This window comes from Melospiza georgiana, chromosome 6 (genome assembly GCF_028018845.1).
Source record: "Melospiza georgiana isolate bMelGeo1 chromosome 6, bMelGeo1.pri, whole genome shotgun sequence".
NCBI lineage: Eukaryota > Metazoa > Chordata > Aves > Passeriformes > Passerellidae > Melospiza > Melospiza georgiana.
Genome location: NC_080435.1, coordinates 21,507,402 through 21,532,302, shown reverse-complemented (window position 1 = coordinate 21,532,302; position 24,901 = coordinate 21,507,402). Strand labels below are relative to the sequence as shown.

Sequence of the window (24,901 nt, the reverse complement as noted above, 5' to 3'; positions counted from 1 at the left end):
CAGAAGTTCTCCCCAGATAGGACATTCTTGCCTCAAGGAATCAGCACAAAAGAGACAGACTCCAAACCCTCAATCTCTGTAACAAAAAGCTGAGAGGAGCCCAGAGATGATAAAACTCACTTTATCAAACAGTTTTTGGCCAACTCAGAAGCTTTTGTACAAGAAATGGCGGTCGCAGGGATACAGACCTGGATGCACAGGACAGCCAATGGAAACACAGGCACTCCATGGGTACAGACAGCAATAGCCAGACATGGATCTACAGAGCAACCCTAGCAGCACAGACACTCCACACATACAGATCTGCACATACAGAGCAGCCCCAGCATACAGACACCAGTGTATTAAAATACAAAACTTTTAAAAACTTAGAAACAAAATTTAATTTGTTTTGTTTTGAAGAATATCTACTGGCAAACAGTGCATTGGCTACAGACACACAGACAGGATCATGTCCCCTCACACAAAGCACAGTATCTACAAGGATTTTACAGGGCTGGGCTGGGTGCAGAAGGAATAACTAAACCACCACACACTCCTGGAATGGGAAGGCTGATCTGGAATTTTTGGTTCAATGAAATTGGGTTGGCCAGAGTCCGGTTAGCAGTGGCTCACTGAACAGGAAGTGCTAAAAGGCTGAGACAACGAGCTGATGCTGAGCCACAGCCAAGGGTGAACAAAAGGGATTAAGGTTAAAAACATCCTCTCAAATCCCATCAGGCCTCACAGATGGAATTTCACCAAGAAACAAAAAAAAATCTGCCAAAACCCTTGCAGAGTTTCTTCTATCAAGGCCTAGAGCTGGCTCACACACTTGTGGGTCCTCGGGGACATGGTCACACCTTGGTCATCTCTGGCAGAACGTCACTGAGACCCTCACGGTGTTCCTGCCCCAGCTGTGCCAACGTCAGCTGTGCCCAGCTGATGGACACTGCCACACAGGTGGGGACAGAGCGACAAATCCCTTTGGGATTGCAGGAGATGAAGAGCACACCTGGGAACACCTTCCTGAGAAGAGCAGTGGAGCAGGCCGGACTGTGCCCTGGTGCAGTGGTCCCTGGCTGTCACTGACCTCGAGGGCAGCACAGACGTACAACTGAGGAATGGCAGGGCCTGCCAGGCCTGTGTGACAGAGGGGGGGAGATCTCACAGCTTCAGGTGACACCCCTCACCCGCTGAAAGTCTGAGTCCATGCCAGCTCCAAGCTAAGGGTACGAGAGAGACACTTCCTGGGGCAGCACCTCGTGGCTTGGCCTGACAGAAACCGGCCCCGCAAACCGAGCCGCAGGAACCCAGGAAAGCTGCCATTTATTCAATGCTAGAACCTAAATATTAAAGTGAAGAGTGACTCCTTCCTCACCTGGAGACAGGAAGGCACACCTGCTGCACACCTGTGCTCACCTCAGGGCTTCTTGAGGCCGTAGGGCAGCCCCAGGGCTGGCTTGGCTGCCACGGAGGGCGGGGAGTGCCACACAGCCGAGCTGGTGCGCTTGAAGTAGCGGGGCTTGTTCTTGTAGAAGATGTCCTCCAGCTTGGGGCTGGGGATGGCCCCAAACAGCGCGTCCACGTCAGGGGGGTTGTAGTACTGCCGGATCACAGCCTGGCTGAGCAGATTCCCTGCAGGAACAGATGAGGATTGTGTTAGTTTTGTTCATTGGGATCTCTGTGTAGGCTGTTGTATGTGGTGTGTCCATGCTCTGCTCATCTCTCACCACCCCAAGGCAGCTTAGCTGTGCATTTGTCCCCCATCACGTTGTGATAAGATGCCCAAGTGGTGGAAGAGCCCTTGATTCCACATTCCACATAGAATCATGGAATGGTTTGGGTTGGAAGGGATTTTAAAACTCATCCAAGTTCCAACACCTGGCCATGGGCAGGGACACCTTCCACTAGACCAGGTTGCTCCAAGCTCCTGTCCAGTACTCATTTCATGCTGGAGTACTTTAAACTCCTCCAGGCAGGAGGAGCTGAGCAAAACCCCACAGAAGCTCCCACAGTCTGCTGGGGGTCCTGGACACACAGAACCCCCCACATCCCTCCCACACACATACCAGTGGCCCAGGCAGGGACAGGCTTGCGTGGCTGGCTCTCATCATCTGTTGAGTCATCGCTGTTCAGGTCCATCCCATAGTCATTGGAGTTTGTCAAAGGCACCTTGAGTTCCTTCCTGCTCTGAGGAGTCATCTCATACGAGTTGCAGGCAGGGGAATTCTAGAAGGAAAATACATTCCACAGGTTATGGGTGCAGCAGCATCATCAGGCTCCGAGCTACAGCAGGACCAGCTTGTCCCCACCTCCTGCTCTGTCACCTCAGAGCAAACCCTGAGTCTGGCAGGTCTCAAGTTTGGACCTGAGAGCTTGACCCAAGTTCCAAAGTTGTGACCCAATGATGGCTGTGCATGGCCTTCTCCTGTTTAATTAGGCTGATTAATTTGCCATCCGTGGCATGAGCACACGAGCACACAGCAGTAGATGAACTAATGGGTCTAATAGAACAGAGCTCCACTCCAGCCAAGCCAAGGTTAACTGGAGGTTTTATGTCGCTGGAGCAGAGTCACACGCTCTAAACACTCTGCAACTCAACTTTTGAGCTTGATTAATTATGTAAAACTAATATGCTAATTGCTGGACAGAGAACCTGCCCACCAGCTCAGCCAAATCGAGCTCACACTAATGGGAGCTGCACAGGCAGAAAGTGTAAGGGCAGGAGAAAACCTTCAACTGCAAATTTCAGGTTTTTTCAACTGGAAATTTTCAGCAGGAATTCTATTTTCATTCAGTAAGTGAGTCTCTGGAGAGCTGTACACAGTTGTCCTTCCCCACCAGAGACCTCCTTTCATGGCTTTGTGTCCAATGACATGAACTCCCACCCACTGGTCCTGCACTTAAAGACTAAGATTCTGAGCATTGCAAGGAGACAAGAGCCCCCTGTTTGTTGTCAATGCTCAGGACATGAACACACATCCGCAGGATTCTCCGCAGCCAAAGCACCACCATTCCACCTGGCTCTGCTGCCACCTTGTGCCTGTTCCCAAATTTGACCCAAAATAAAACTTTGAGCACTTTCTGCCCCCGAGGTCCTTCCGGTATTTAAGAGGCATTTAAGACAGCTCCAACACTTGCTGTCTTACCCACAGCCAGGAATCCTGTCCAATCCCTCCTGCTTCCCTTCCCTCTGTCATTGAAATATGCACAGTCAACCCTAGATAACCAGGATTTAAAGAATTCCTGTGTTATTGCAAAGGCAGATAAAAGCAGAGGGTAGAACAGCTCGAGGCAAGAGTGGGTCAGTGCTGGGACTGAACTCTGCTGTCACCCCTAAGGATCCATCCCCAGTTACCTCCTTGTTCTCCTGGAGTGGTGCCCGGGCATTGTCTTTGGCCTTTTGCTCCTCTGACAGTTTCTTCTGCTCTTCCTCCTGCCTCTTCTTCTCAGCCAGCATCTTCTGCTCCCTCTGCCAGGTGACATCCACAGGATTACCCTTAGGGACTACACTGCCAACCCAGCCACCCATCTTTGTGGCAGGCAAAATATCCAAGCACCTCATTACAGCTGTTCCTCGTGCTGCTGAGGAGCACTTGGGACATGGTGCAGCTTCCTCAGAAGGGCACAAACACACTGACCCCCACGCCAGACCATCAGCTGCCTTTCCCTGACAAAGCCAGGGCCTCCCACCCTGGAAAACTTGCTGCTGACTTTATCTTGGGGCTATAAAAACCAGAAACCAGCTGACCACCTGCAGAAGTCTGTGCTACTGATCCTGGCCTCCTTCTAGACTAGTAAACAGTAAATTTAGAGGCCAAGTCTCCCCATGGTACCATAACCATGCCACACAGGTCTGACTTCCTGCTCAGAAGTGTCCCAGGAGGTCTTCAGGGCTGCCCACAGCATCCCAGCTGAGCTGCTCCAACAGCAACAGCTGCTGAGGCCAGACTGTGTGGCTCCATCCCTTCCCAGAAATCAATCACTCACCTCCTTCTTCTCCATCTCCATCCGGAGCCTCTCCTTAGCAGCCGCTTCTTCCTTCTGCAGGCGGGCAGCCCTCTCCTGCTGCTCCCGGAGCCTGGGAAGCACAGCACAGGCCCTCACTCCCAGAGCCACACCAGGGCCCTCCCTGGCTTACAGCTCTTCAGGCACCCCCCACCACACCCCTGACATCCCTGAGCCCAGAGTTCCTCCTTGGCAGCTCAGCACCAGCAGCAGCCCAGAGCTGCGCTGCCAGGTCACTGCAGCTCCCTGCTGCTCCAGCCTCCACTCCTGCCCTCTGCTCTGGCTCTGCTTCAACCCCCTCCCAGAATTTGGTACATAAATGGGGATTTTGCCTTACTTTTCTGCCTGGATCCGCTCCTGCTCCCTCTTCCTCTCCAGTTCTCTCTCTGCAGCCAGCTGTCTCTCCCGCTCCAGTTCTGCCTGCCTCTGCTCAGCGATCCTCCGGGCACGCTCCTGCTCCTCTTCCCTCCTCCTCTGCATCAGCTCCCTGCGCCGCCGCTCCTCCTCCTGGAAGCACAGGCAGGAGTCACTCACCTGGCAGGAGCAGGCTCCAGTGGAAGCACCAGGAACCTCCAACTTGACCCAAATTCCCATCCTACACAGCAGGGAAACATCCTGGGGGTAAATTCCCAGTGCCCAAGGCAGGTGGATGCCCTGTCCAGCTCTGCCTGTGGGACAGAACAAGCCCACACAACAGACACACAGACCTGCTGCAGAGCTCTTTGTCTCCTGGCCTCCTCCTCTTGTCTGCGCCGGGCCTCAGCTTCCTCCATTTTCCTGGCAGCCACTCTCTTCTTGATCTTCTCCTCTGCCAGCCTTTCTTCCCTCACCTGGAGCACACACAGACCCAGTCTCAGGTAGGACAGCACAGTAGGACCCCTCACAGGGCAAACCCTGCCTCCTTTTCCCTCAGCAACCAAGGGCTTGTGGTTGTGCTCTTGTTGTGGTCTGTTTTAAAAAGGTCATATTTAGGGCAATGACCTTGTTTTGCACCTTCCCAGGAAGAGCTGACTACTGGAATATAACCTCAGAGCTGTGCAACCAGACAGGCAGCTGGGGATAATTAAAGCAGACAGATGACCACTAGGCCCCTGCACAAATTGCCTGGAAGTCAGGGATCTGAGGAAGGCTCTGGAGGAAGGATGTTTGCTTTCCCCTGTCCAGCTAGCTATTAGTCAGCTGGGAAAAGCAGCAAATAAAGCCTTGGGGCCATTAGGCCACCTTTATCTACTGCAAGTCCTTCTCCCATCTACCAGAGCATTAATAAAGCCCATTTAGATTCCTGATTATGGAAAAACAGGAGTTCAGCTGCCATTTGCTGTAGCCAAAGAAAGGCTGTCCCTAGGATCATCAGGGCTCTGGAAAGTTCTTTATTCAACTACTCTTTGGTTCAGCCTCTGAAATCCAAGCAGCCTCCGTGCCCCTCTTTCCAGAGAGCACATTTCTGTGGTGCCAACTGCCTCGGTGGCTACTGATTGTCCCAAATAAGCTCTGCAGGGGCTTTACCTTCTCGCTCTTCTCATCAAAGAGCGCAATCTTCTGCTCAATCTTCCTCTTCCTCTCCTTCTCCATCTCCTCTGCCCGCTCCCGGGCTTGCAGCACCTTGCGCAGGCGCTCCTCGCGCTTCCTGAGGACACAGCCCGGCTCACCAGCGTGTTCCAGCCAGGTGAGCTCCCCCCAGCTCAGCACAAGGCCAAAGAGACACAGCAGGAAATTCAATGGCCCAAATTCCACATTCATTTAAGCACCAGCCATGCTTAAGCTCTGTCAGAAAGTGGGGACTCAAGACAAAAAGCTGCACCAGTGGGCAGCAAGGGCAGTCATGTGGAATGCTTTGTATCAGCACTCCAGGGATACCCCAAGGACAAACACTGCCTGTGTCCACAGGAGTTTGTTGCTTGCACAGTTCCTGCAAGATAAAACACCTGGACACAGGAACCTACAGGTGCCAAGAGCAGTGTGACCACATCTACTCACAGCTTCGCCTCTCCGAGTCGCCGTTTCCTCTCCTCCTCCACCTTTTGCCTTCTCAGCTGCTCAGCTTCTTGCTTCTTCCGCAGAGTCTCCAGCTTCTGCCTCTCCTTCTCCTGAGGGGAATTGAATGTCATTGTACCCACTGGCCAGAGCTCTATCCCACCTCAGCTGCTTTGGGCAAGGGCCCAGAGGTGACAGCCAGGAGCTGCAGGCAGGAATATGGGATGGTGACAGCCTGGAGCAGAGCTCAGGCAGCCTGTGACCTGGTCATGAATGGACAAAGGCAAAGAAAACACTGGTGTGAATCTCAGAGAGCAAGAGAAGCTGGAGTGTTGGAACAGGAGCACACACAGCTCTGGAAGCCCAGGCAGCATCCTCAGGGACTGCAGGCAGGCAGCCCCGTGCTTTCTTTTGGTGCAAAGGAGCCACCAAGCAGCGCTAATGGCTGGCACGGCTCCCGCTCCCTGCGGCGAGCGCGGGGACAGATGGAGCTCCAGGAAACACCTTGAGCTCCCGCTGGCGCCTGCACCTCCCACCAGGCTCTCTCTGGGGGTGAACCACCAGCACTCCAGAGCTCCCAGCCTGCTCTGGCATGCAGCCAGAACCAGGGGCTTTCTCCTCATTCTGCTGACCCAGCCCAGGCACACTGTCAGCCAGGGGAGCGATATCCAGCCACCGCTACAACCACAGCAAATGGACTGACATCAACCCACTCCATGCCCAAGCAGGCCTGGTCTCAGCACAGACCCACAGATCAGCATAGGCATTATCCATGGGAATCCTTACACTGGGCTCCATGCTGTAAATGCTTGGTGGTGTCAGCATCCAAACTGGTTAATATAAAACTAACAATTATATCTTATTGCTCTGCTGCTATTTAGTTATGTTTAGCTCCCACATGGAAAATCTCCCGAGGGGGAGCTGCTTGCACTGGAATGAAACCTAAATCATTCCACGAACTGACAGCAGCAGAGGAAGCACTCTCTAGCCACAAGACTCTTTTCTCATCCTATTAACTCCTTTGTAGTACTGACACTAACATCAGCAGGGGCCCAGTGAGATTGAAGCTGGAATCTTTCACTGCTTCCCAGTGGCCTTCCCTGACCTGCTGGAGCACAGCCAGCCTCTGAACAGAGCTCTAGGAAGCTCTGCCATCAGGCTGTTAGATGCAGGAATACCAATTCCTGCATCTTGCCCCCATCTTTCTCCCTCTCAGCTCTCCTGCAAGGAGAAAGCAGCCCCAGAGCTGCCTACTTTGCAGGTGAGTTGTTGGGTATCAGGAGTATGAGCAATTCCTGCTTAGCACACGGCTTCCAGCATGGCTCTGAGTGAATCCAGGAAGGTACACCCTTGTCTAAAACCAGCTCTCAAATCCCTCCCTCCCAAACTGCTCCTGCCTTGGAAAACCAGGGCCTTGGAAAGCTCCCTGGGGTAGTGCAGGAGCACCTGCCTGCAGCAAGCCAAGGTGTGCTGCTGGTCCCAACAGGATCCATCAGTGATACTGATGCCCGCTCCATCTGGACACCAGCAGTTGTCTGACTGGCCCCACATCCAGGACAGCTTCATGTTTCCTCCCGCCTCAAGGGTTTGGAAAACCTCCAAGGTTTGAATTTAAGAGGTATTTGCTCAATCTCACTCATGAGAGAAGTCCTAGAAAGGAGACCTGGGATCAGGCCAGACTAAGAAAAGGAGACCTGGCTTCAGTTATCAATACAACTCAACATTCACAATCCACTCAATTTCTGTTCCCCAGTTTTCATCTCTGACTATTACTTGCCAATAGCTCAGGAGAATGATGCAGGAATAAAGCTTGGAGTTCAAACTGGAATTCTTCAGTAAGCTAACTAACCACAATTTTATTTATTAAAGTGTAAACAGAGCCCTTCAAATCACTCAGTTTCAAATGGGCTGCAAAGCTCCTCTCATAGCTGTGCTTTAAGTTAGGCACTTAATGAAACCACCGTGTACTGGCTTAGAGCAGAGCCTCCTCTTACCTTGGGATCAGCCTGGAGAGGGGTGTTGTACCTGATGAAGGATTTTATGACTCCATTCCTCCCCACAGAGCTGGGTGTCATGAGGAGCTGGTTCTTCTGCACAGTGTGCAGGAACGTTTTGAACGGACGCACCACCTGTGGGAGGAACAGCAAAGTGTGAGTGGGGCTGGGTAAAAAAGGGTCTTGGTCAGGCATTCCAAGGTTACAAGGATCTCACCTTGCTGGCTGGGAGGACTGGGGATAGGGTCTTTTTTCTCAGAGGAGACAGCCCTCCCTCCTCTGCCTGCTGGTGGTCATAGCGCTCATCCACAGCTCTCTTGTAGCTTGGCTTCCTCCTGTGAGACAGCACAGGCTGTGAGACACACCAGGCAAATCCTCCTCGTGCCTCCAAGTCAGGGCTGGAAAGGGCCATGAGCTATCCTGGCCCTGAGAGAGATTCCAGTGTGGGCAGGCCCTGGCACAGGGTGCCCAGGGAAGCTGTGGCTGCCTCATGCCTGGAAGTGTCCATGGCCAGGTTGGTTGGGGCTTGGAGCAACCTGGGATAGTTGAAGGTGTCCCTGCCTAGGGCAGAGGGTGGCACTGGATGGGCTTTAATGTCTCTACCCCCCCAAATCAGTCTGTGATTCCAAGATTGTGCATGCACAGTTAGCCAGTAAATAAAATCCTAATGCAACAGAAAATAAAAATTAAATCATACGATCATGGAGGCAGGAAAAACTTATTTGCAGAAGTTTCACAAATACTAAAGGCCAGTGAACAACATCCCAGCACTGAACCTGTTTGGAACAGGACCACAGCCTGCCTGAGACACTTCCAACCAGGACATACCTGGCACTCTGGGGTGGCTCCAGGGTCCCCCCATTCTTATTTAAGTTGTTTTCTGAAAGAGAACAAGTACACAGTGAGTTCTAGCAGGAAAAATCCCCCAGCACAGGTCTGACAGCAGAGAAGGGATATAGCAGCTCTCTGAACAGCAAAACCACCTGCAGGAGTGGGCACAGCAGGACCTGGCTCACATGGCACCGTTCCCACCTGGAAACTCCAGACAAAGCAGAGCTGCCTAAATCTGTCTGGGTTCTGCACAGCTTCAGCAACAGAGCTCAGCTGGGCCTCCCACAACCCTCCAGCCTCATTACAACCATCTCCATGTGCTTGCCAGGATGGAAACAACTCCAGCACAGAGTTTTCTCGCTGCTAATTGTCTGAAACAAATCCCTGCTCATCAAACATTAATTAATCTTTCAAAGTAAGCTCTCAAATTAACCAGTCAATCTTTCCAGCTTCCCAGCCAGCCTCCCAAAATGATAACTTCCCAAAGTGCTGCCCCCAAACCCTCTGGAATTACCACTGCTGTTCTGCTCCTGGGGCTGCCTGTGTTTGCTGACTGTGTGGGAGCGAAGGGACATCCGAGGGTTTTGGGATTCCTGTGGGAAAAGCAAAGAGGTTTCAGGACAATCACACATGGAAACTGTTCCTGGTTCACATTGTGGGGTGGCTCTGACAGTGGCATTACCAGGGAATGCCAACCCAGCTCCTGGCAAAGCCCTGGATGCTGCATCACCAGGAGAGGCAGGGACATTAACACGAGCATCTGCACTGCATAAACTCAACCAGCTCATCAACTATTAAGGCCAGGAGCCTTCCAAGCTGTAAATCTGTGCTGCTGGAGCTCTGGCCAGAGCCAGCATGCCCATATCCCCGAGCAGGGATGAGTGGGGAGCCTGGAGACAGCAGGCAAATGGCTCATTTCCATGATTTATCTGTTTGTTATGGGATACCCAGCGCTGCACTTAGGCTCTGCTGGGATAATGGGCTGTGGTTCTGGAATTGCTCTCTCCTAGCAGCACCAGCATTGCCTCCTGGTCAGCACTTCACAGTGCTGCACTGGGAAGAGAAGAAAAGGGATTGATGGAGAATCCATCATCCCCAATTGCTTCTGCAGGGCCTAGAAAAATTGACTTGGAGTTTCTCCACACCCATAATAGCTCTCCTTGTTTTCACAAGTGCTTCAGGTCACTTCTCTGCTCCATTAATTCAGGCTCTGCTCATTGAAACTTATTCTGGACTAAACACTGACATGATCCCAGCATTACTTTCTCAGTGAGGATTGAGGAGAAAAAGGTTTTGACCTCAATAATATTCACAAATTTCCATGTGAGTCCAAACTAACAAGTGCTGAATTACCTGCAGGATTGACCAAAAGCTCAAAAGAAGCTTAAAAAATACAATGTGCAAACCATGACACCAGCTGGACCAAACTTCCCTGAACTATAAGTTTTTTTAATCTGTAAAGTTTGGGGACTGAATCTTCACACAATGATCTCTAGCAAGAGGTTAAGAAGGAAGAACCAAGCAGGACTCAACCCTGAGGTCAGGCTAAGGGTGGTGTGCAACAATTTCAACAGATTTAGGAAAAGGACAGAGGAAAGTCTTGGCAAGCATCCAAGCCTGTAACACCCTTCTGACAGAACACCTGCACCCAAAGCCATGTGCTGATTTCCCAAAGAAAACTTTGCTGGTTTTGGTTTTGCTGGTTCTGAAATGTTGTGATTAAGATTTTCCCTAGTCACAGTACCAGAACCACAGAGGCTCAGATGGGCTCCTGCACTCTAAGCCAGATGCTCTGTGCCTTCCTCTCTCACTGCCATGGGGACAGGTTACAAAGTCTGACAACCCACAGTCACAGCTCCCAAATTTCCCAATAAGCAGTAATTCCACACATTTTTCTACCAAATCCATAGATGCACAAATGCTTTTAATCCCTGCCCAAGTCTTACCAGCTTGGAGGGGGTGGAGGGTCCAGGAGGAGGCCTAGAAAAAAAAAAAGAAGGACAAAAGGGGCTGTGCTTAGCAAAACTGAGGAAACTGGGAAGCCACTTGGATTTTACACCAAGAATGGCAGTGAAAAAGTCCTGCAAGCAGGGTAGTGAGGATAAATAAATAAATAAATAAACAAATAAATAAAAGCATTCTCACCCAGTTTTGACAACGGTTTCCTCATCCTCTGGCACACTTATGGAGCTGGAGGCTGTGGGAGAGGAAAAAACACACCTGAGCTGTAAGGCTGGGCTGCAGCCAAGGATCTGGAGGGACAAGGAGCTCCAGACATTGCAGAAGGGTTTGTCCTGCCCTGGGGCAGGGTGGGGCACGGGAGCACACCCAGGTGGCACTGCAGGAACATGGCCAGCAGCTCCAGTGCAGGAAAGCAGTTTTCAATTATGGATGAGTTTGGGGTGATATTCCATGAGCTGGCATTAATGAGTCTTGGGCTTATGTGCAGGGACCTGACTGGACATCCAGAGCAGTTAGAGCCAGCCTTATTTACAGCAGGAACGCTGCTTCCCAAGCCAGCATTCCAGCTGGCCCTGCTGCACTGAGCTCAGGAGCTCTGTCTCAGCCAGAACCTGCCATGAATAACCACAGAATCAACAATCAGAGACTGGTTGGGGTGGGAAGGGACCTTAAAGCTCATCCAGTCCCACCCCCTGCCTTGAACAGGGACACCCTGCACTAGCCCAGGTAGCTCCAAGCCCTGTCCAACCTGGCCTTGGACACTTCCAGGGGTGGGGCAGTCACAGCTTCTCCATCAACATGTGCCAGGACCTCACCTCCCTCAAACAGAGGAATTCTTTCTGTATATCCTATCTAAATTTCCCCTTTTTCAGTTTGAACCCATTTCCCCTTGTCCTGTCACTCCAGTTCCTGATGAAGAGTCTCTCTCCAGCTTCTTTGTTTAATAATTCCAGCAGTTTAGACGAGACTGTCCTAGCCTAAATCTGCCTCTGCCACCAACTGTAAAATTGTGGGAGACTTTTAATCTATGAAGTCCATCCTCGAAATTCCCTCCTCAAACAAACTCCAGAACCAGCAGCCAGATCCTGCTAAGGAGAAGGGAACTGATGGGAATTTCATCTTGCAGGAAACAGGAAGGGCTTTAGGAGAATCCATCACCCTTTTTGGCCCCCCAAATCCTTCTCATGTTTGCCAGCTGTCCCCACAGAAATGGGAAGACCAGCAGACCAGAGGAGCTGTGGCTGCCCCATCTCTGGAAGCATCCAAGGCCAGGTTAGATGGGGCTTGGGAGTGGCCGGGGTAATCTTTAAAGTCCTTCCAACCCAAACCATCCTGGGATTCCAGGACCAACAACTTCTCACAGCAAATCAGCAATGGTTAAAGCTACATTGAAATGGAGACACTGAGGCTGATCTCCCAGGTGATTTACAAGGCTGAATTCAGCTATCTGGGTTTCTGTGCTCACAGGGGGCTCCAGAAAGCCAGGGAGGTCTTCCATGAGCAATTGCAGCCCTGGAAGCTCAGCTGCCACCCCACACTGAAGACCCAGGAAGCAGAATGCCCGCTATGACACCAAACTCACCATCCACAGAGCTGGACAACACAGATCTCCTCTGAGTGGCCCTCTTCTTGCCCGCTGCCCTGGCGGTGGATGCCCGGATCATGCTCTCCCTCTTGCTGGCCAGGGAGTATTTCTCTGCCAGGGAGGTCCTGCGGCTCAGGGAGGGTTTCCCCATCAGGCTGCGGCGCACGGAGCGGCGGCTGAGCCTGGAGCCGGTCGGAGTCCCCGGGCTGCTCGTCCGGGGCTGCGAGGGCTCCTGGGCCTGGCTGTGGTCCCGTGGGGAGCCATCCCCCTCCTTCAGTCCTGCCCCCGGGCTCAGGATGACGGTGACATTGGCTGCCCTGCCTGCCTGTGGCTCGGGAGTACAGGGCACCATCAGCTCAGGGGCTGTGGGCACCACCGGTGATTTGGGAGCACCGTGTTCCTCGGGAGAGCCGTTCCCTGAGCCCGTGGGGAGCAGCTCTGCCGGCTTTGCCCCGCTCCTCTGGAGAGGCACTGCAGTACCAACGTGGTCAGCTTCCACCCAGCGATCCTTCCCTGCTGCCTGCAGGGCAGTAGGGGTCTCAGGAACCACCTTGGAGCTTATAGCAGAGGCTGCAGCCCGGGCCCGTGTCACACGCTGCAGTGGAGAGTCCTCCTTGGCCTCGGCCCTACTGAGTTCCAGGTTTTCTTTGTTCTTGAGTCGCTGAGAAGATCGCACAGAAGGTCTGCTGCTGCCGTTCCTCCTCCTAGAGAGGCTGATCACAGGAACAGTGGGTGAGATGGGAACAGGAGTCAGGAACAGCCCCGAGTCCTTCCGCGCACAGACAGGCAGGAGCCAAAACACCTGGGCTGGGCCCAGGAGACACAGGGCTACACAACGCAGCTAACGCAGACAGCAATCGAGGGATACAATGACTTTAAACAGAAAGACAATAGACAGAAACACGGGGACATAGAACCAGGCAACAATAACAGCACTTCTCGGGAGAATCGAAATCCAATGTTTTTCGGCCGACAGTGTCCCAAACACAGGGTCTAAACCAGACCTTTAACACCAGCGGGACGAAGGAAGGGGAGCTCCCCCTGGACAAAGCAGAGCATCGCCAGGACATGCTCCGTGGAGGGCATTGTTTCCCTGAACCCTTGGCAGCTGGTCTGTTCAGCCTCGCACGGGCTCCCTCCCTTCTCCAGGCCCCGAGGACACCCCCTGCGCTCCCCCTTTCCACAGGGGCTCCCCCATCCCGCACCCGCCGCCCCTCACCGCTTCCTGCCGGACTCCTGCTCTTCCTGTAAGGCCGACAGCCGCTTCCTCCGCTGCCGTTTCTTCTGCGACGGCGTCTTGGGCATCAGCTCGAGCTCCTCGCTGTAGTTGCTAGAGAGGAAGGGGAGATCAAGGCGGGATCAGCGCGAAGGGCGGCCGGTAGGGGCCGGGGCCTAGCGGGGTATGCAGGTACCTGACAAACATCTTGACCGCCTCCTCGTAGATCTCATCCAGCCACACCATATCGGTCTCGTTCTCCTGCCGCAGGAACTGGGCCAGACGCTGGTGGCCCTCTGAGGGCAGCTCCATCGTCCGCGCCGCGAGCTCCGCATACCCCATCGCCGCCGCGGCCGCCTTCGCCGCCATCGCTACAGCGCCAACGGCCGCGCGCGCGCGGCACGCCGTTCAAACACGGCCCCGCCCCCCCGCCACGGCCAATCACCGCCCGCCGCCCCCCACGGCCCCTCCTTCCCATTGGCTGCCAGGGAAAGAGTTCGCACTGGGTGCCGCTCTGCTAGCCCGTCTCTATGCTCCTGGAGGACTCGGCTCAGGAGGCGGGGCTTGAGGAGGCGGGGCCACAGGCTGCTCCTTTTAATAGTTGAGAGTGACGGACGGGCAAGTCAACCAATAAAACTCCGGCGATTGAGATGTGTGCTCTGTGATTGGCGGACGTCGGGTATAACCGCGGGGTGCGAAGGGCTGGGCCACGCTGTGAGGGTGCGAAGGGCGGACGAGGCAGCGGCGGCGGGAGGGGCAGCTCTGGTCGGGCGCCGAGCGAGTGCTCTGGAGGGTCTGGGGAGCTTGGGAGGGGTTCCCCCCAATACATAAACCCGGGTCTGTGTTCATACTCCCCCGGTGCCTGCGTCTCTCTTGTCTCTCTTTCCCACGTTGAGGGGTGTCGTGGCTGCCCCCCTTCTTCCCCTTCATCAGCCTTGTCCTCTCTGTCTGTGTTCCAGGCGAGGTAATGGCGGAGGGTCCCCAGCAGCTGCTGCAAGTGTGCGGGCAGAGGCTGTCCCGCTTCCTCTCCGGCGCCCAGCACAAGCGCCTGGCCTGGCTGCGGGAGGTGGAGGAGCAGGGCATGAGGATGCTCAAGAGGTAAGGGCCGCCCTGAGGGACCCCGCTGTGCCACACCAGGTGGGTGTGAGGGGTTTAATGTGGGCAGTGAGGGAAGCAATCTGTGCTCTGCCTCGTCTGCCCCACAGCAGCTTCAGGGATGAGCCCATGCTCTTGCCCAAAACGCCGTCGCAGAGGAGGAGGCTCAGGAAAAGGCAGTCCTCCTGGATAAGGGACGAAAACAAGGAGCTGAGCAGGAGGAGGTAGGTGGGTCAGCTTGCTCCGGCTCCGCCTCGTGGTGTTTGGATGAAACAAAACAGTGCCTGCGGCCACTTTCCTTCACTATTTTTTTTTTCTGGTCATAGTCGAAGAATAATAAACACTCTATTTTCTTGTCTGTTTATATTTGTGTTTTGTCTCACTGGGTTCGTCTTTTGGGCTCAGGTTGCTGCTCCTGGTGTTCACTCCCTAAGCCTCTGCATCAGTGCCTGGAAAACTTGGGCAAGGGATGTGTTGCCAGCACCATGTCTCAGTTGGCAGGCAGGGAGACTCCAACGGTTTATGGAGGGACTGAAGTGGAAGTTCCAAGTGATTTGCTTAGAGCCCACGCCACTTTTAAAGCTGCCCAAACCTGATCCATTGGTGTTTTAGGGCACTAAAATCGTGCTGACTGTGGTGAGAAGCCCACAGGAGGAAGAGTTAGAGGTGGGAGACTGTCAGGAAGCAGACATGGAGGGTGGGGAGAGCAGCAGGAATAGCGGGAGCGTGGGAGGTTTGTGTGTGTGCAGGGAGAGCAGGAAAAGCAGCACTGCAGATCGGAGCAGGGAGAGCTCCAGGCCCTGCTCTGGGTGCTCAGGTCATGCCTTCTCCAGGGGGGCAGCCCAGCTAACTCCTGCTGGTGCTTTCTCTCCTTTAAACTTGGTTTGGCAAGAGCTGCTGTTGTCAGTAGGAGGGTGACATACTGTGTGTCCTTCTGTAGGGGCTGTCCTCTGGCATGTGTTGCTCCCAGGGCAGGGTTTAAAGCCAGCTCTTGGTGTAGGGCTGGATGCACCTTTCCTGCTTCCACTTCTCCACACCTGGCTGACTGTGTGGCACAGCCCTTGTGTGTGAGCTCCCATCTGGGCTGTGTCCATGTGCCTCTCCCCAGGGATAGGATGGGCTGTGAGGGGGAACGGTGGAGTGGAGAAGCAGCAGCATCTTCACTTTTACCCCATCTGCTTTTCCCTCAAAAACTTGCTTGGCAGTGGATGACTCCTTCATAGTTTCCTTCAAAATTCTTTTCCCTTAAGGTTATCCAGAAGGAGGAGTGGTGTCAAGCTGCAGTCTTCCAGCCTGAACTCCCAGCAGTGCCAGAGCCAGGAGCAGCCCCAGAGCCCTGGCTGTGAGGGGCAGGACGTGTCCGTGCCCGGCTGTGCTCCGGGATCTCAGGCTGGCATCACACCCCAGCTCCCAGCTCTGCCCAGGAAGCAGCCTGAGGAATCCCGTGTTCCCATGGCAGATCTGGATGGCCAGGAGTGTCCCCATGCTGCTGCTGGGGGTGATGCAGCCCCTCCAGCAGTTCTGGGGGAGCAGCTACCTGAGGTGGATGCAGCAGCAGAGTTCCAGGACATCCCTGGTGTCCCTGGGATTGCGGCTGAACAGCCAGGAAGGGATGGGGAGCAGGGCCCCAGGAGAGCCAGCACCTCCACTCCCAAGGCTGCCCAGAATGGTGATCCTGCTGCACTCCAAGGAGATGGATCTCCTCAGGGCCTCGAGGCACTGCTCTTCCAGGACTCCCCCAGTAAAAGCGCAGCACAGAAATCCAGGACGCGCCGCCGGAGCGGGCTGGGCGCCCCCCGCAAGAGCCACAGGGCTTCTCTGGCAGAAAAGTGCTCCCTGGCCAGCAGGAGGGAGAACATCATCCGGAGAGCTGTCAGCAGGGCCAGGAAGGCAGCGGCTCGAGAATCCTCCTCGGCCTCCAGCAGAGTGAGCTGTGAGTCCCTGCACCGCTTCCATGTGGGAATGGAGCGGTGTGGAGCGGCTCATCCCTGCCTCCAGCTCCCCACAAGCTTCCTGTCTTTGTGGGATCCTGGGGTGCAGCTTCAAGCCAGGGTGTTGCTGCAGCAGGGGGAGGCTGGGGGGCAGGGGGAGTTGGGGTACACAGGTTGGGAATGGGCAAAAAGCACAATTGTGGAAGGGAGAGCGTGGCCAGGCTGGTTCCAGCCACGTGTGCCTTTGGATTGGGAGAGACTGCTGCATTCCCTGGGGAAGGGCTTTAATTTATGGTATCTGCCAGCTCTCCAAAAAATCAATAAGGCTGAAAGTGCAGCCCTGAAGTTAGGCTGCAGTGGGCAAAGGAGCTCAAATGCTTTTTGGGCATGGATAGCACAGACTCAAACTAGCTGTGTCACCAGAGGAGCAGGGGTCACAGAGCCCAGGCTATTCCCAGTAGCTCCAAATCCCTTGTATCAGCTATTCCTGCTGCTCCTGACAGGGTTTGGCTCTTTGGGCTTTCCAGAACCATTCCTGCTGCAGGCAAACAGGCTGTGGTGGAGCATGGAGGCCTCGGAAATTCAGCTTTGTCAGCCTTGAGTCACGCTGTATCCAGGCATTTGTTATAGCACTTGGAGCGAAGGGGTGTGATGGGGGGGTGGAATGAGCCTGGAATGAGCCCAAACCCCCTGGATCCCTGCACCAGAGCCTGCAGGGAGGTAGGAGCTGCAGCCAATGGCCTGGGAATGCTGGCTGTGACACAGGCAGCTGGAGCAGGCTGCAGAGCTGCTGTCTCGGTGCTGCTCTGCCTCCCCAGCCCACTCCAGATTCAGTGGCACTTGAGGGAGGTGTGGTGCTGGTGGGGAAAGCAGAGCAATCCATGTTCCTGGGAGGAAGCCTGAGCTCTTCCATGTGCACCCTGTGGCTGTTGGGAGCCTGGGAGTGAAATCTCAGCTCCACTTGTGCTTTCCTGTGCAGGTCAGAGCTCCTTGGAGGCTTTTGTGGAAGAGGATGTGACCAGCAGCACAAGGTGAGGATACTGTGTGAGGCAGGTGGGCAGGGATCCCGGCATTCCCTGTGGGGACACTCTGGGTGGCTTTTCTGTCACAGACTTTGTCAGGGACTGCTCAGGTGTTGTTGTCACCTGGGGCTGGGTGAGGTTTCAGGTTGTGCTGTTCAGGCACAGTGAGGTGAAGTCCTTCACTGGGGTGGCTGGTGGTGTGTCCTGGGGTTCCTGGAATTCCTGGCTGCCACTAGCCCTGCAATGCTGGGGGCCAGTCAGGTCTGCTCTGGGCAAGGTTGTCAGAGTCCCCTCCTTTCCTGCTCCTGGGGCCCAAGGTGGTTATGGGGTGTTCAGCAGCACAGTGGGACAGTCCCTCAGAGGGATTTACAGCCCAGCCTTGATGTGCCTGGCTGGAACAGCCTCTGGATGTGCTTAGGAACGTGCACCTTCCTTGGAGTCCCATACACTGCTTCCATCACCTATAACTTGCCTTCAGAGAGAATTTCAATTATTAAAATAGCTTTTCCTTCACAGGCCTGAGCTGGAGCCAAATTCCCCGAGGGAGAAGGTGAGTTCCAAGGAACAGCCTCAGACTGTGTGGATGCCTTCTTGCTGAGTCAGCACCTTTGCTGAGGTTGTCACTGGATGTGGGGATGTGGCCCATGTCCCAAAATGAGCCATCACAGCCCCTACCTGAGCTAGCAGCTGGCTTTTCCAGGGCAGCAGGTCCCTGCTAGCCCTGTTCTTTGGAGCAGCTGTGCCAAGGGAATGCTTGTCCTCTTTCCCTGCAGGCTCCTGGAGATGTCCTTGTTCCAAGCACAAGTCCCCGAGCTGCCAGCCCTCCTGCACAGCACCTGTCCCCTCTGGAGCAGCAGGCAGGGAATGCTGCAGGTAACTTCCAGGTGGTCTTGCTTTCCTTGCATGAAACCCTGGGAACACACAGACCTCAGGGTCAGTGGGAACATTCCTGGCAAATAAGGGATTTGTGTTGAAACTGAGCCACTTCTGACCAGTCAAGGAAGTTTTCCAGGTAAAGTTTGGACCTCCTGCAGAGGTGAGACATCACTTAGGTAGGCAAGGACATGTAAATGTGTCCAAGCTGTGAGACAAACACTGCCCTGTCCAGCTTCAGTCTGTGCAGTGAGTGAGTGGGGACATTTGGGAAGGAGCTCCTGGAGCTGGAGTCTTCCACAGAGTGTCATGTCCTTTTCCTCTGGGGTTGCATTATGTGAACATTTAGAGGTCCTGATTATTTTCTGTGCCTCTGAGCAAGAAGGAGGAGTTGGGGGGGGGGGGGGTGTTCCCTGTGAGCTGCAGGATGTGATAAGCAGCTGGAATGGAGGAACCAGTCCCTGGAGGGAGCTGGATGCCTCACACGTGGCACTGACTGCAGGTTTCTCCACAGGAAGCCATGTAAATCCCAGGAGTGAACCCCAGAAGAGCCAGGAACAGCCCCACTGTGCCAAGCCCCTGGAGAGTTCCTCCCGCATGTGGTAGGAGACACTACAAGGAGCAGGGATGAGCCTGGGGTCTGGAAGGACTCAGGTTTAGCATTTTAAGTAATTTGTGCTAGAAAGGGGTGGGGGGCTTCTTTCCCTGCCTTCCTTCTTCAAATTCCAGTAGCTTTGAAATCTCCTTTGGCCAGATCCTGTGTCTTGAAGTCCCTTATGGCTTTTGGAGCCTTGTTTGGGTCTGATGTGGGGAGGAGCACCCAAGGTCCTGCACAAAGCAGCAGAGGTGCCCTAGCACAGTTAGCTCAGAGCTGGGAGGCGACTTCAAGGGCTCCAAGGGTGCAAGTGACTGACCTGGTTGTTTTTGTCTGTGTGAGTGTCTGGAATACCTGACCTGACTCCTGGAATACCCGATGTGCCTCCTCACTGTGTGTTGCTGGGGAGGTTTTGGGAGAAAGATGTAATAGCCAGTCAATCCCTCTGGAGGGTATGACAGCCACTTCATGTCCCTCCTGCTGATGCCACCAGGATGAAAGGCTGCAAGCAAGCCCTGGGTGTCCTGTGGCACGGGCAGCAGACGGGGGGCCGGGTCCTTTCCCCTTTGGATGAGAAGCACAAGACCTTGGCAAACCAGGCTCCAGCATCCCCATCTCCATCCAGCAAGGTGAGTGGTGCCACAGCCCTGTGCCTCCTGTGCCAGGCAGGCCCTGAGCTCCCTCCCTCTCTCCCCTCAGGCTGTCAGGCCACTGAAGAACTTCCTGCAGGGACAAGGGGGTGGCATCAAGGACTTAATCAAGCGCAACACTCCCACCCGGTCCCACCTGAAGGTGCGTCACGTCTGAGGGGTGGGAGGAGAATGGGCTGTGTGTGCTGGGAAGGGGAGTTCTGTGTTAATTCCAGACTTTTAACTGTGTTTTTTATGCCCTTTCTCTGCAGGGAGACTTTGTTGTAAGTATGACACCTCATCCATGGGGCTGACACACTGACCACGCTCTTCCCTCACGCTGATGTCCAGCAGCCCTCTGGCCACACCAGTGGTGAGGTGACAGGATCTCTGTGCAGGTGTGTTCTGCTGGGACTGGGCACTGCTGGGAGCTTCTGGCCTCTGAGCCAGGCTGCACTGTGCTGCCTCTCCACCATTTTCCTGGCTCCTGGGACAAGTGGTATGCAACACACAGGGGTGTGCTGTTCTTTTCTAAAGATCTCTGCAGCTGAAGGACTGCAGTTGTTCCTTCTGTGCCTCTGCTTGCATTGGATAATCCCTGTTGCCAAATATGCGTTGTCTCCCCATCCCGGCGTCCAGGTGAATGACTCCAACAGTGCCTGTGTGTACCAGGCTGCCTGAGGGGAGACACAGCCCCCAGCACCTGGTACAGTCTGAGCTCTTCTCCCTTCAGGAGAAGGAGAGGCAGAGACTGGAGAACCTCCGGAAGAAGCAGGAGGCTGAAGAACAGAGGAAGAAGAAAGTGGAGGAGGAGAAGAGACAGCGTCAGGCAGAAATGAAGCAGTGAGTTGGGCTCCTTTCTCCCTGCTCTTTCCTTGGTCAGCACAGACTTGTCCTGTGTTCCCCCTTGGAATGAGCACTTTGGGAGCAGGCAGGGCTGATGGCCCCTCTTGCCCACGCTGCCCAGGAAGAGGGAAGAGCGCCTGAGGAAGGCCCTGCAGGCGCGAGAGCGTGCAGAACAGATGGAAGAGAAGAAGAAAAAGCGGGTGGAGCAGAAGATCCTGCAGTGTGATGAGAAGGTGAGAAGGCTGAGTGGGCTTTGGGCCTCTCTGAGAGCTGTGAGACCAGGAGGTGTGAGCAGGGCCCTGACAAGCTCCATGCATGCCAGGATTCCTTCTGACAAAGGGAGCCTTTTGTTCTCCTTCCCTCTGCACATTCCTGTTGGGACAGGCCCTGTTCATGCTGCTCTGAGTTCAGGGAATGCAGCACAGCCCACAGGTGACAGCCTCACCTGGCCCACGTGCTTGGAGTGTGTGACTCAGTAGGGGGTGCATTTGGGTGAGGTTTGGGTTTCAGAGCCTGACCTGGCCCTTTTTAGGGGGGCAGGCTGGCCTGGTGGCAGTGCTGCTGCTGTGTAATGGCTGTGAAGGGCTGAGGGAGCTGTGCCTGCGGGCCCAGAGCCTGAGCAAGGACTAGGTGAAGCTTGGCTGCTCTTTTTGGCTGGACTGAAGGGACCTTTGGAAAGATCAGCTTTTGAAAACGAGGAGTCATGTTCCTTTCAGCCCTTCCCAAACCCTGAGTGGACAAATGTGCCCCCACTGCTGGGTCCTCAGTCTGCTTAGGATCTGGGATATCCCAAGCTCCAGCTCTCCCTCCAAGGCTGTGAAGTGTGTCCTTGGAGCAGTGGAGTTGACAGATGTGGCTTTCTCAGTTGCACACCTCACAGGTGAGGGAAGAGAAGGTGGCAGAGGAGCGGAGCAAGAGGAAGGGGTCCAAGAAACACGGGGAAGCAGAGGCACGGAAGCAGAAATCCCTGAGAGGGGTAAGAGCAACTCAGGACCCTCCTGCATGTGGGAAAGGACAGGGACAGCAGGAACCTGCTGTATTGGTGTGGCTGGTGGGATAGAGACAGGTCACTGCCTGCTTCTGCAGGGATTTTGGGGTCTGGGCTGCCAGATTTCTGTCGAGGCAGCTGATGCTGGGTTGGGGCACAAGGGAGAAGCATTCCAACTGCTGGAGCCTTGCAGGGTTTTCCTCTTGTTTCTTCAGGATGAAAATGAGCAGCAAGAATCACTGCAGAAGGAAAGAGGGAAAACAGTTTTGGAACTGAAGAACCTTCTGGAGCAGAAACAGCTGGGACAAGCAAAGGAGAGGTGTGAGCTGGTGCCTGTCCTGGAGAAGGGAATTGGCCACAGCTGTGAGGAAGCAGTGGGTGTAAATGTGAGGTTGCACCTGGGCTCTGGGGCTGCCTGGAGGTTGGGGAGCAGGAGGCTGTGAGAGGGTGAAGGACAGCTAGGCATGCTTCCCTCTCGAAATCCTTTTGTTTCCCCCCAGGTATCCCAAGCAGCGAGGGAAGGAGAAGCCCCCCCAAGCAGAGCAGGAGCCAGCAGCATTGGCTGGCAAGGCCACCAAGGTGGGATTGGAGTGTTCTGGGGGCAGCTTCTCTACACACAGCACACAGGCTGGGCTCAGCATCAGGTGTTTTCCAAGTGCTGTGTTGCTGGGATGTTGTTTAGATGATCAAATGCAATAAAACTAATGATGGTTATTGTACAGAGGTGCTGTGCAGGAACAAGCCAAGGGCTGGGGCTTCCTTGGCTCACAAGTGGGCCCTCAGCCCTGTCATGGTATGGGGACAGTCATGAAATGGCACTTGGAAGAACACCTCAAAGAGCATTCACTGATCCTGAAACCAATGATGAGAAGGCTCACCATTAGAGATTTTAGGAAATCTCTAGTGGAAACTAGAGATTTATTAATGTTTTACTGCCACATTTCCTCATTGTGCCCAAAGGATGTGACCCCCAAACCTCGGGTGCCACATGGCTCTGTGTCACTTCATTTGCACTCACACAAAGAACACTGGGGCTTCAAGTCAGGGTTGTTGGTCTTGAAATATCACATTAACATTTGCTTTCACTCTCTACTCTTAAATTCATTGCTTCATTAGTGAAAAATCAATGCCCCAAATGGTTCTTCCTCTTCAGGATCAATTCTTCCTCCTGTGTGGGCTCCTGCTGCACTCCTTCCCTCAGCCCCAGGCACTTGGACTCTTTTGTGCTGTATAAATTTAATTTAAGGTCTGAATCCTTCCTGTGCTGCCAGCAGTAGGTCCAGAATGAGTCTGGCAAAGCTTTTCCAGGCAGGAGAAAATGGCTGAGCAGCACAGGAGGGGAAACTCAGAGAAATGGTTTGAGTCAAAAAGAAACTTCAGCAGTTAATTTTTTCTTCTTTATTAGGGGAAAGAAAGTTCCAAAAAGCTGCCTCTCTGGCCTGGGCTGGAGAAAAGATATGAGCCACCAGAATCCTTTTTCTCAGCTCTTAACGTCTGGCTCCAAGCAGAGAGGGTGAGTGTGGGCTCCAAAGAGCCAGGCTGGACCTGAGCAGAGACAGGTTTGGCTTTATCTGGTAGTCTTGGATTTGGGGTTATTTCTGCAGGAGAAGCCACAGAGGCACTGAGGGCTGGGTGTTGCCAGAGCTGCTGCCGAGAACACAGCTCTGTGTCAGAGCCTGTTCTGTGTGAGTGAGGAATGACTTCATTCCCGTGTCTTACAGGAGGCTGACGGTCAGCAGCAGCCGAGAGAGGAGAAAAAACCCATTCCACCAGCAGCCCCTGGGACGTGGCCCAACAAAGCCGTCAAGGTGAGCCCTGGCCTCGGCACCACCCTCGGGCGGCCCTTGCCTGCTGTGGCTGCTTGTCCCCCGCGGTACAGCCATGGCACGGAGGAGCAGCTGGAAAAACAAGGGGCTGGAGGCGGAAAAGATGCTGGAAGCGGCCACGGGAGGGCAGCAGGGCCTGAGGCGACGTCCCGAGGGGAGCGGCGCTGGGCAGCCGGGCTTGTGCCAGCCGCAGATGCGGACGGAGCCTTCTTCCATGGGCAGAGCGGCAGGAGAGGCTGCTCGGAGCTGGCATGCAGCGCTGCCTCTGCCGGGAATCTGCTCTGGGCTCCGTCCTGGCTGTGCCAGAGCTCCAGCGAGGGAAAACCGAAGGGTTTAGGTGCAGAGTTGAGTGCTGGGACATGCACAGTGTGCCTTTACCAGGTTTTTCCACAGAAAACGGGAGGGGAGGGAGTGTTAAGAGCAGGTGTCAAGGCACGGAGCCCAGTGATGGTTTTGTATTGGTTCAGGATTTGAGCACTTTGGGGCTCTGGTGGCCATCCCAGCCATGGAAGTGCTGCTCCCCTTGCTCATCACTGCTCTCTGTGTGGTTTCAGAAATCCCTCTCCACGTCCTGCCTCGGGTCCCTGGAGGCTGCTCAGGAACCAGCATCGCCCCCGGCCAACGAGAACAGCTATGGGCTGGATCTGAACAGCGACGACTCCACAGATGATGAGAGCAACCCTCGGAAGCCCATCCCTGCCTGGGCCGATGGTAGGTGCCAGCTCTGGGCTGGCTTCCTTTCCCTCCTGCCCTGGAGCTTTCCAGCCTTGCTTGGAGCCATCCCAGCGCGCAGTCCAGGAGTGTGTGCCCCTCTGGCAGCTCCCAGCGCTGTGTGCTGAGGGCATCAGCGCCGCTTCCCGCGAGCTCCCATGGGCTGAGGTGACACCAGAGCCCTCTGAAAGGGGCACAGCTCCTGAGGAGCAGCGGGGTGTGGTGGCAGTGGGACGTGTCCCACCGCTGCTGCCCGGCCGGTGGCTCTCGGAGGGGAAGGGGAGTGCCGGTGCCGTGGGCCTGCAGTGTGTGCTGTTCCCGTTGTTCCCGCAGGGGCGCAGCTCCAGCAGGCCATCGTGCACCAGTACTACCACCCGGTGGACCTGGAGGCGCTGTTCGGGACCATCCCCAGCCCCAAGCTGGAGGACATCTTCTACAAGAACAAGCCCCGCTACTTCAAGCGCACCAGCTCGGCCGTGTGGCACTCCCCGCCCGGCCCCTCCTGCGGCCCCTCCTGCTCCTTCCAGAGCTGAACCGAGGTGGTTTCTAGGCTCTGTGTTCTACTTGCCCTGTGTTGACAATTTTAACTTTGTATTCTTCTTTTGTACAGAAATAAAGTTGTTTATTCAAGTCCCGCAGTCACTGGGTGTGTCTCCTTCCCCGTACCTTGGTGCCTGTTGCTTTTGCCTTGCAGGAATCACAGTTGCTAATCTGCAACCAGAGCCATTTCCTAGTCTGCCTCATTTCCTATTCACTTAGGATATTCTCTTGCTCAAGGAAGCTTGGAAATTGCTTTAAGGAAGATCAGGTTTTTAAATCATTGAGGGGATAAT

At 54.6% G+C, this 24,901-nt stretch overlaps 2 protein-coding genes across 4 annotated transcripts; one reads left to right on the top strand and one right to left on the bottom strand.

Moving 5' to 3' along the window:
- Window positions 1–105: 105 nt before the first annotated feature.
- INCENP (inner centromere protein) lies at window positions 106–13,943 on the bottom strand. 3 transcript variants are annotated; one of them, XM_058027098.1, is made up of 18 exons: window positions 13,749–13,943; window positions 13,556–13,666; window positions 12,334–13,049; window positions 10,935–10,986; window positions 10,736–10,769; window positions 9,304–9,382; window positions 8,787–8,838; window positions 8,176–8,293; window positions 7,959–8,093; window positions 5,968–6,077; window positions 5,497–5,617; window positions 4,698–4,820; window positions 4,328–4,497; window positions 3,973–4,063; window positions 3,341–3,454; window positions 2,052–2,211; window positions 1,402–1,617; window positions 106–1,325 (listed from the first exon to the last, which is right to left on the bottom strand). In XM_058027098.1, exons 1-17 carry the CDS (start codon window positions 13,919–13,921, stop codon window positions 1,403–1,405), a joined length of 2,574 nt encoding a protein of 857 aa, XP_057883081.1. In that variant the 5' UTR covers window positions 13,922–13,943; the 3' UTR covers window positions 106–1,325; window position 1,402. The 3 variants fall into 3 exon arrangements, with proteins under 3 accessions (XP_057883081.1, XP_057883080.1, XP_057883082.1); XM_058027097.1 differs by having other exon boundaries at window positions 106–1,617; XM_058027099.1 differs by having other exon boundaries at window positions 106–1,617; window positions 12,334–13,040.
- A 411-nt stretch (window positions 13,944–14,354) lies between these two features.
- Window positions 14,355–24,601, top strand: LOC131085210 (inner centromere protein-like). The gene is made up of 19 exons (XM_058027100.1): window positions 14,355–14,650; window positions 14,758–14,871; window positions 15,898–16,580; window positions 17,558–17,609; window positions 18,117–18,150; window positions 18,374–18,473; window positions 18,988–19,075; window positions 19,562–19,697; window positions 19,768–19,860; window positions 19,970–19,981; window positions 20,431–20,540; window positions 20,665–20,776; window positions 21,409–21,519; window positions 21,747–21,850; window positions 22,032–22,110; window positions 22,937–23,044; window positions 23,253–23,339; window positions 23,912–24,068; window positions 24,402–24,601. The coding sequence occupies exons 1-19, from the start codon at window positions 14,520–14,522 to the stop codon at window positions 24,599–24,601; spliced, it is 2,511 nt and encodes an 836-aa protein (XP_057883083.1). The 5' UTR covers window positions 14,355–14,519.
- The last annotated feature ends 300 nt before the right edge of the window (window positions 24,602–24,901 follow it).

What these genes read in the sequence shown, in the direction of transcription:
- LOC131085210 (XM_058027100.1), top strand. Translation starts at nt 14,520, where the DNA reads ATGGCGGAGGGTCCCCAGCAGCTGCTGCAAGTGTGCGGGCAGAGGCTG. An exon ending in AGCAGAAATCCCTGAGAGGG is followed by an intron (nt 21,520 to 21,746) that starts GTAAGAGCAACT and finishes TTGTTTCTTCAG; the next exon opens with GATGAAAATGAGCAGCAAGA. An exon ending in TCTGGCTCCAAGCAGAGAGG is followed by an intron (nt 23,045 to 23,252) that starts GTGAGTGTGGGC and finishes CGTGTCTTACAG; the next exon opens with GAGGCTGACGGTCAGCAGCA.
- INCENP (XM_058027097.1), bottom strand. Translation starts at nt 13,921, where the DNA reads ATGGCGGCGAAGGCGGCCGCGGCGGCGATGGGGTATGCGGAGCTCGCG. An exon ending in CAGGAGTCCGGCAGGAAGCG is followed by an intron (nt 13,050 to 13,555) that starts GTGAGGGGCGGC and finishes TCCTGTGATCAG; the next exon opens with CCTCTCTAGGAGGAGGAACG. An exon ending in CCAGGAGCAGAACAGCAGTG is followed by an intron (nt 8,839 to 9,303) that starts GTAATTCCAGAG and finishes GTTCTCTTTCAG; the next exon opens with AAAACAACTTAAATAAGAAT.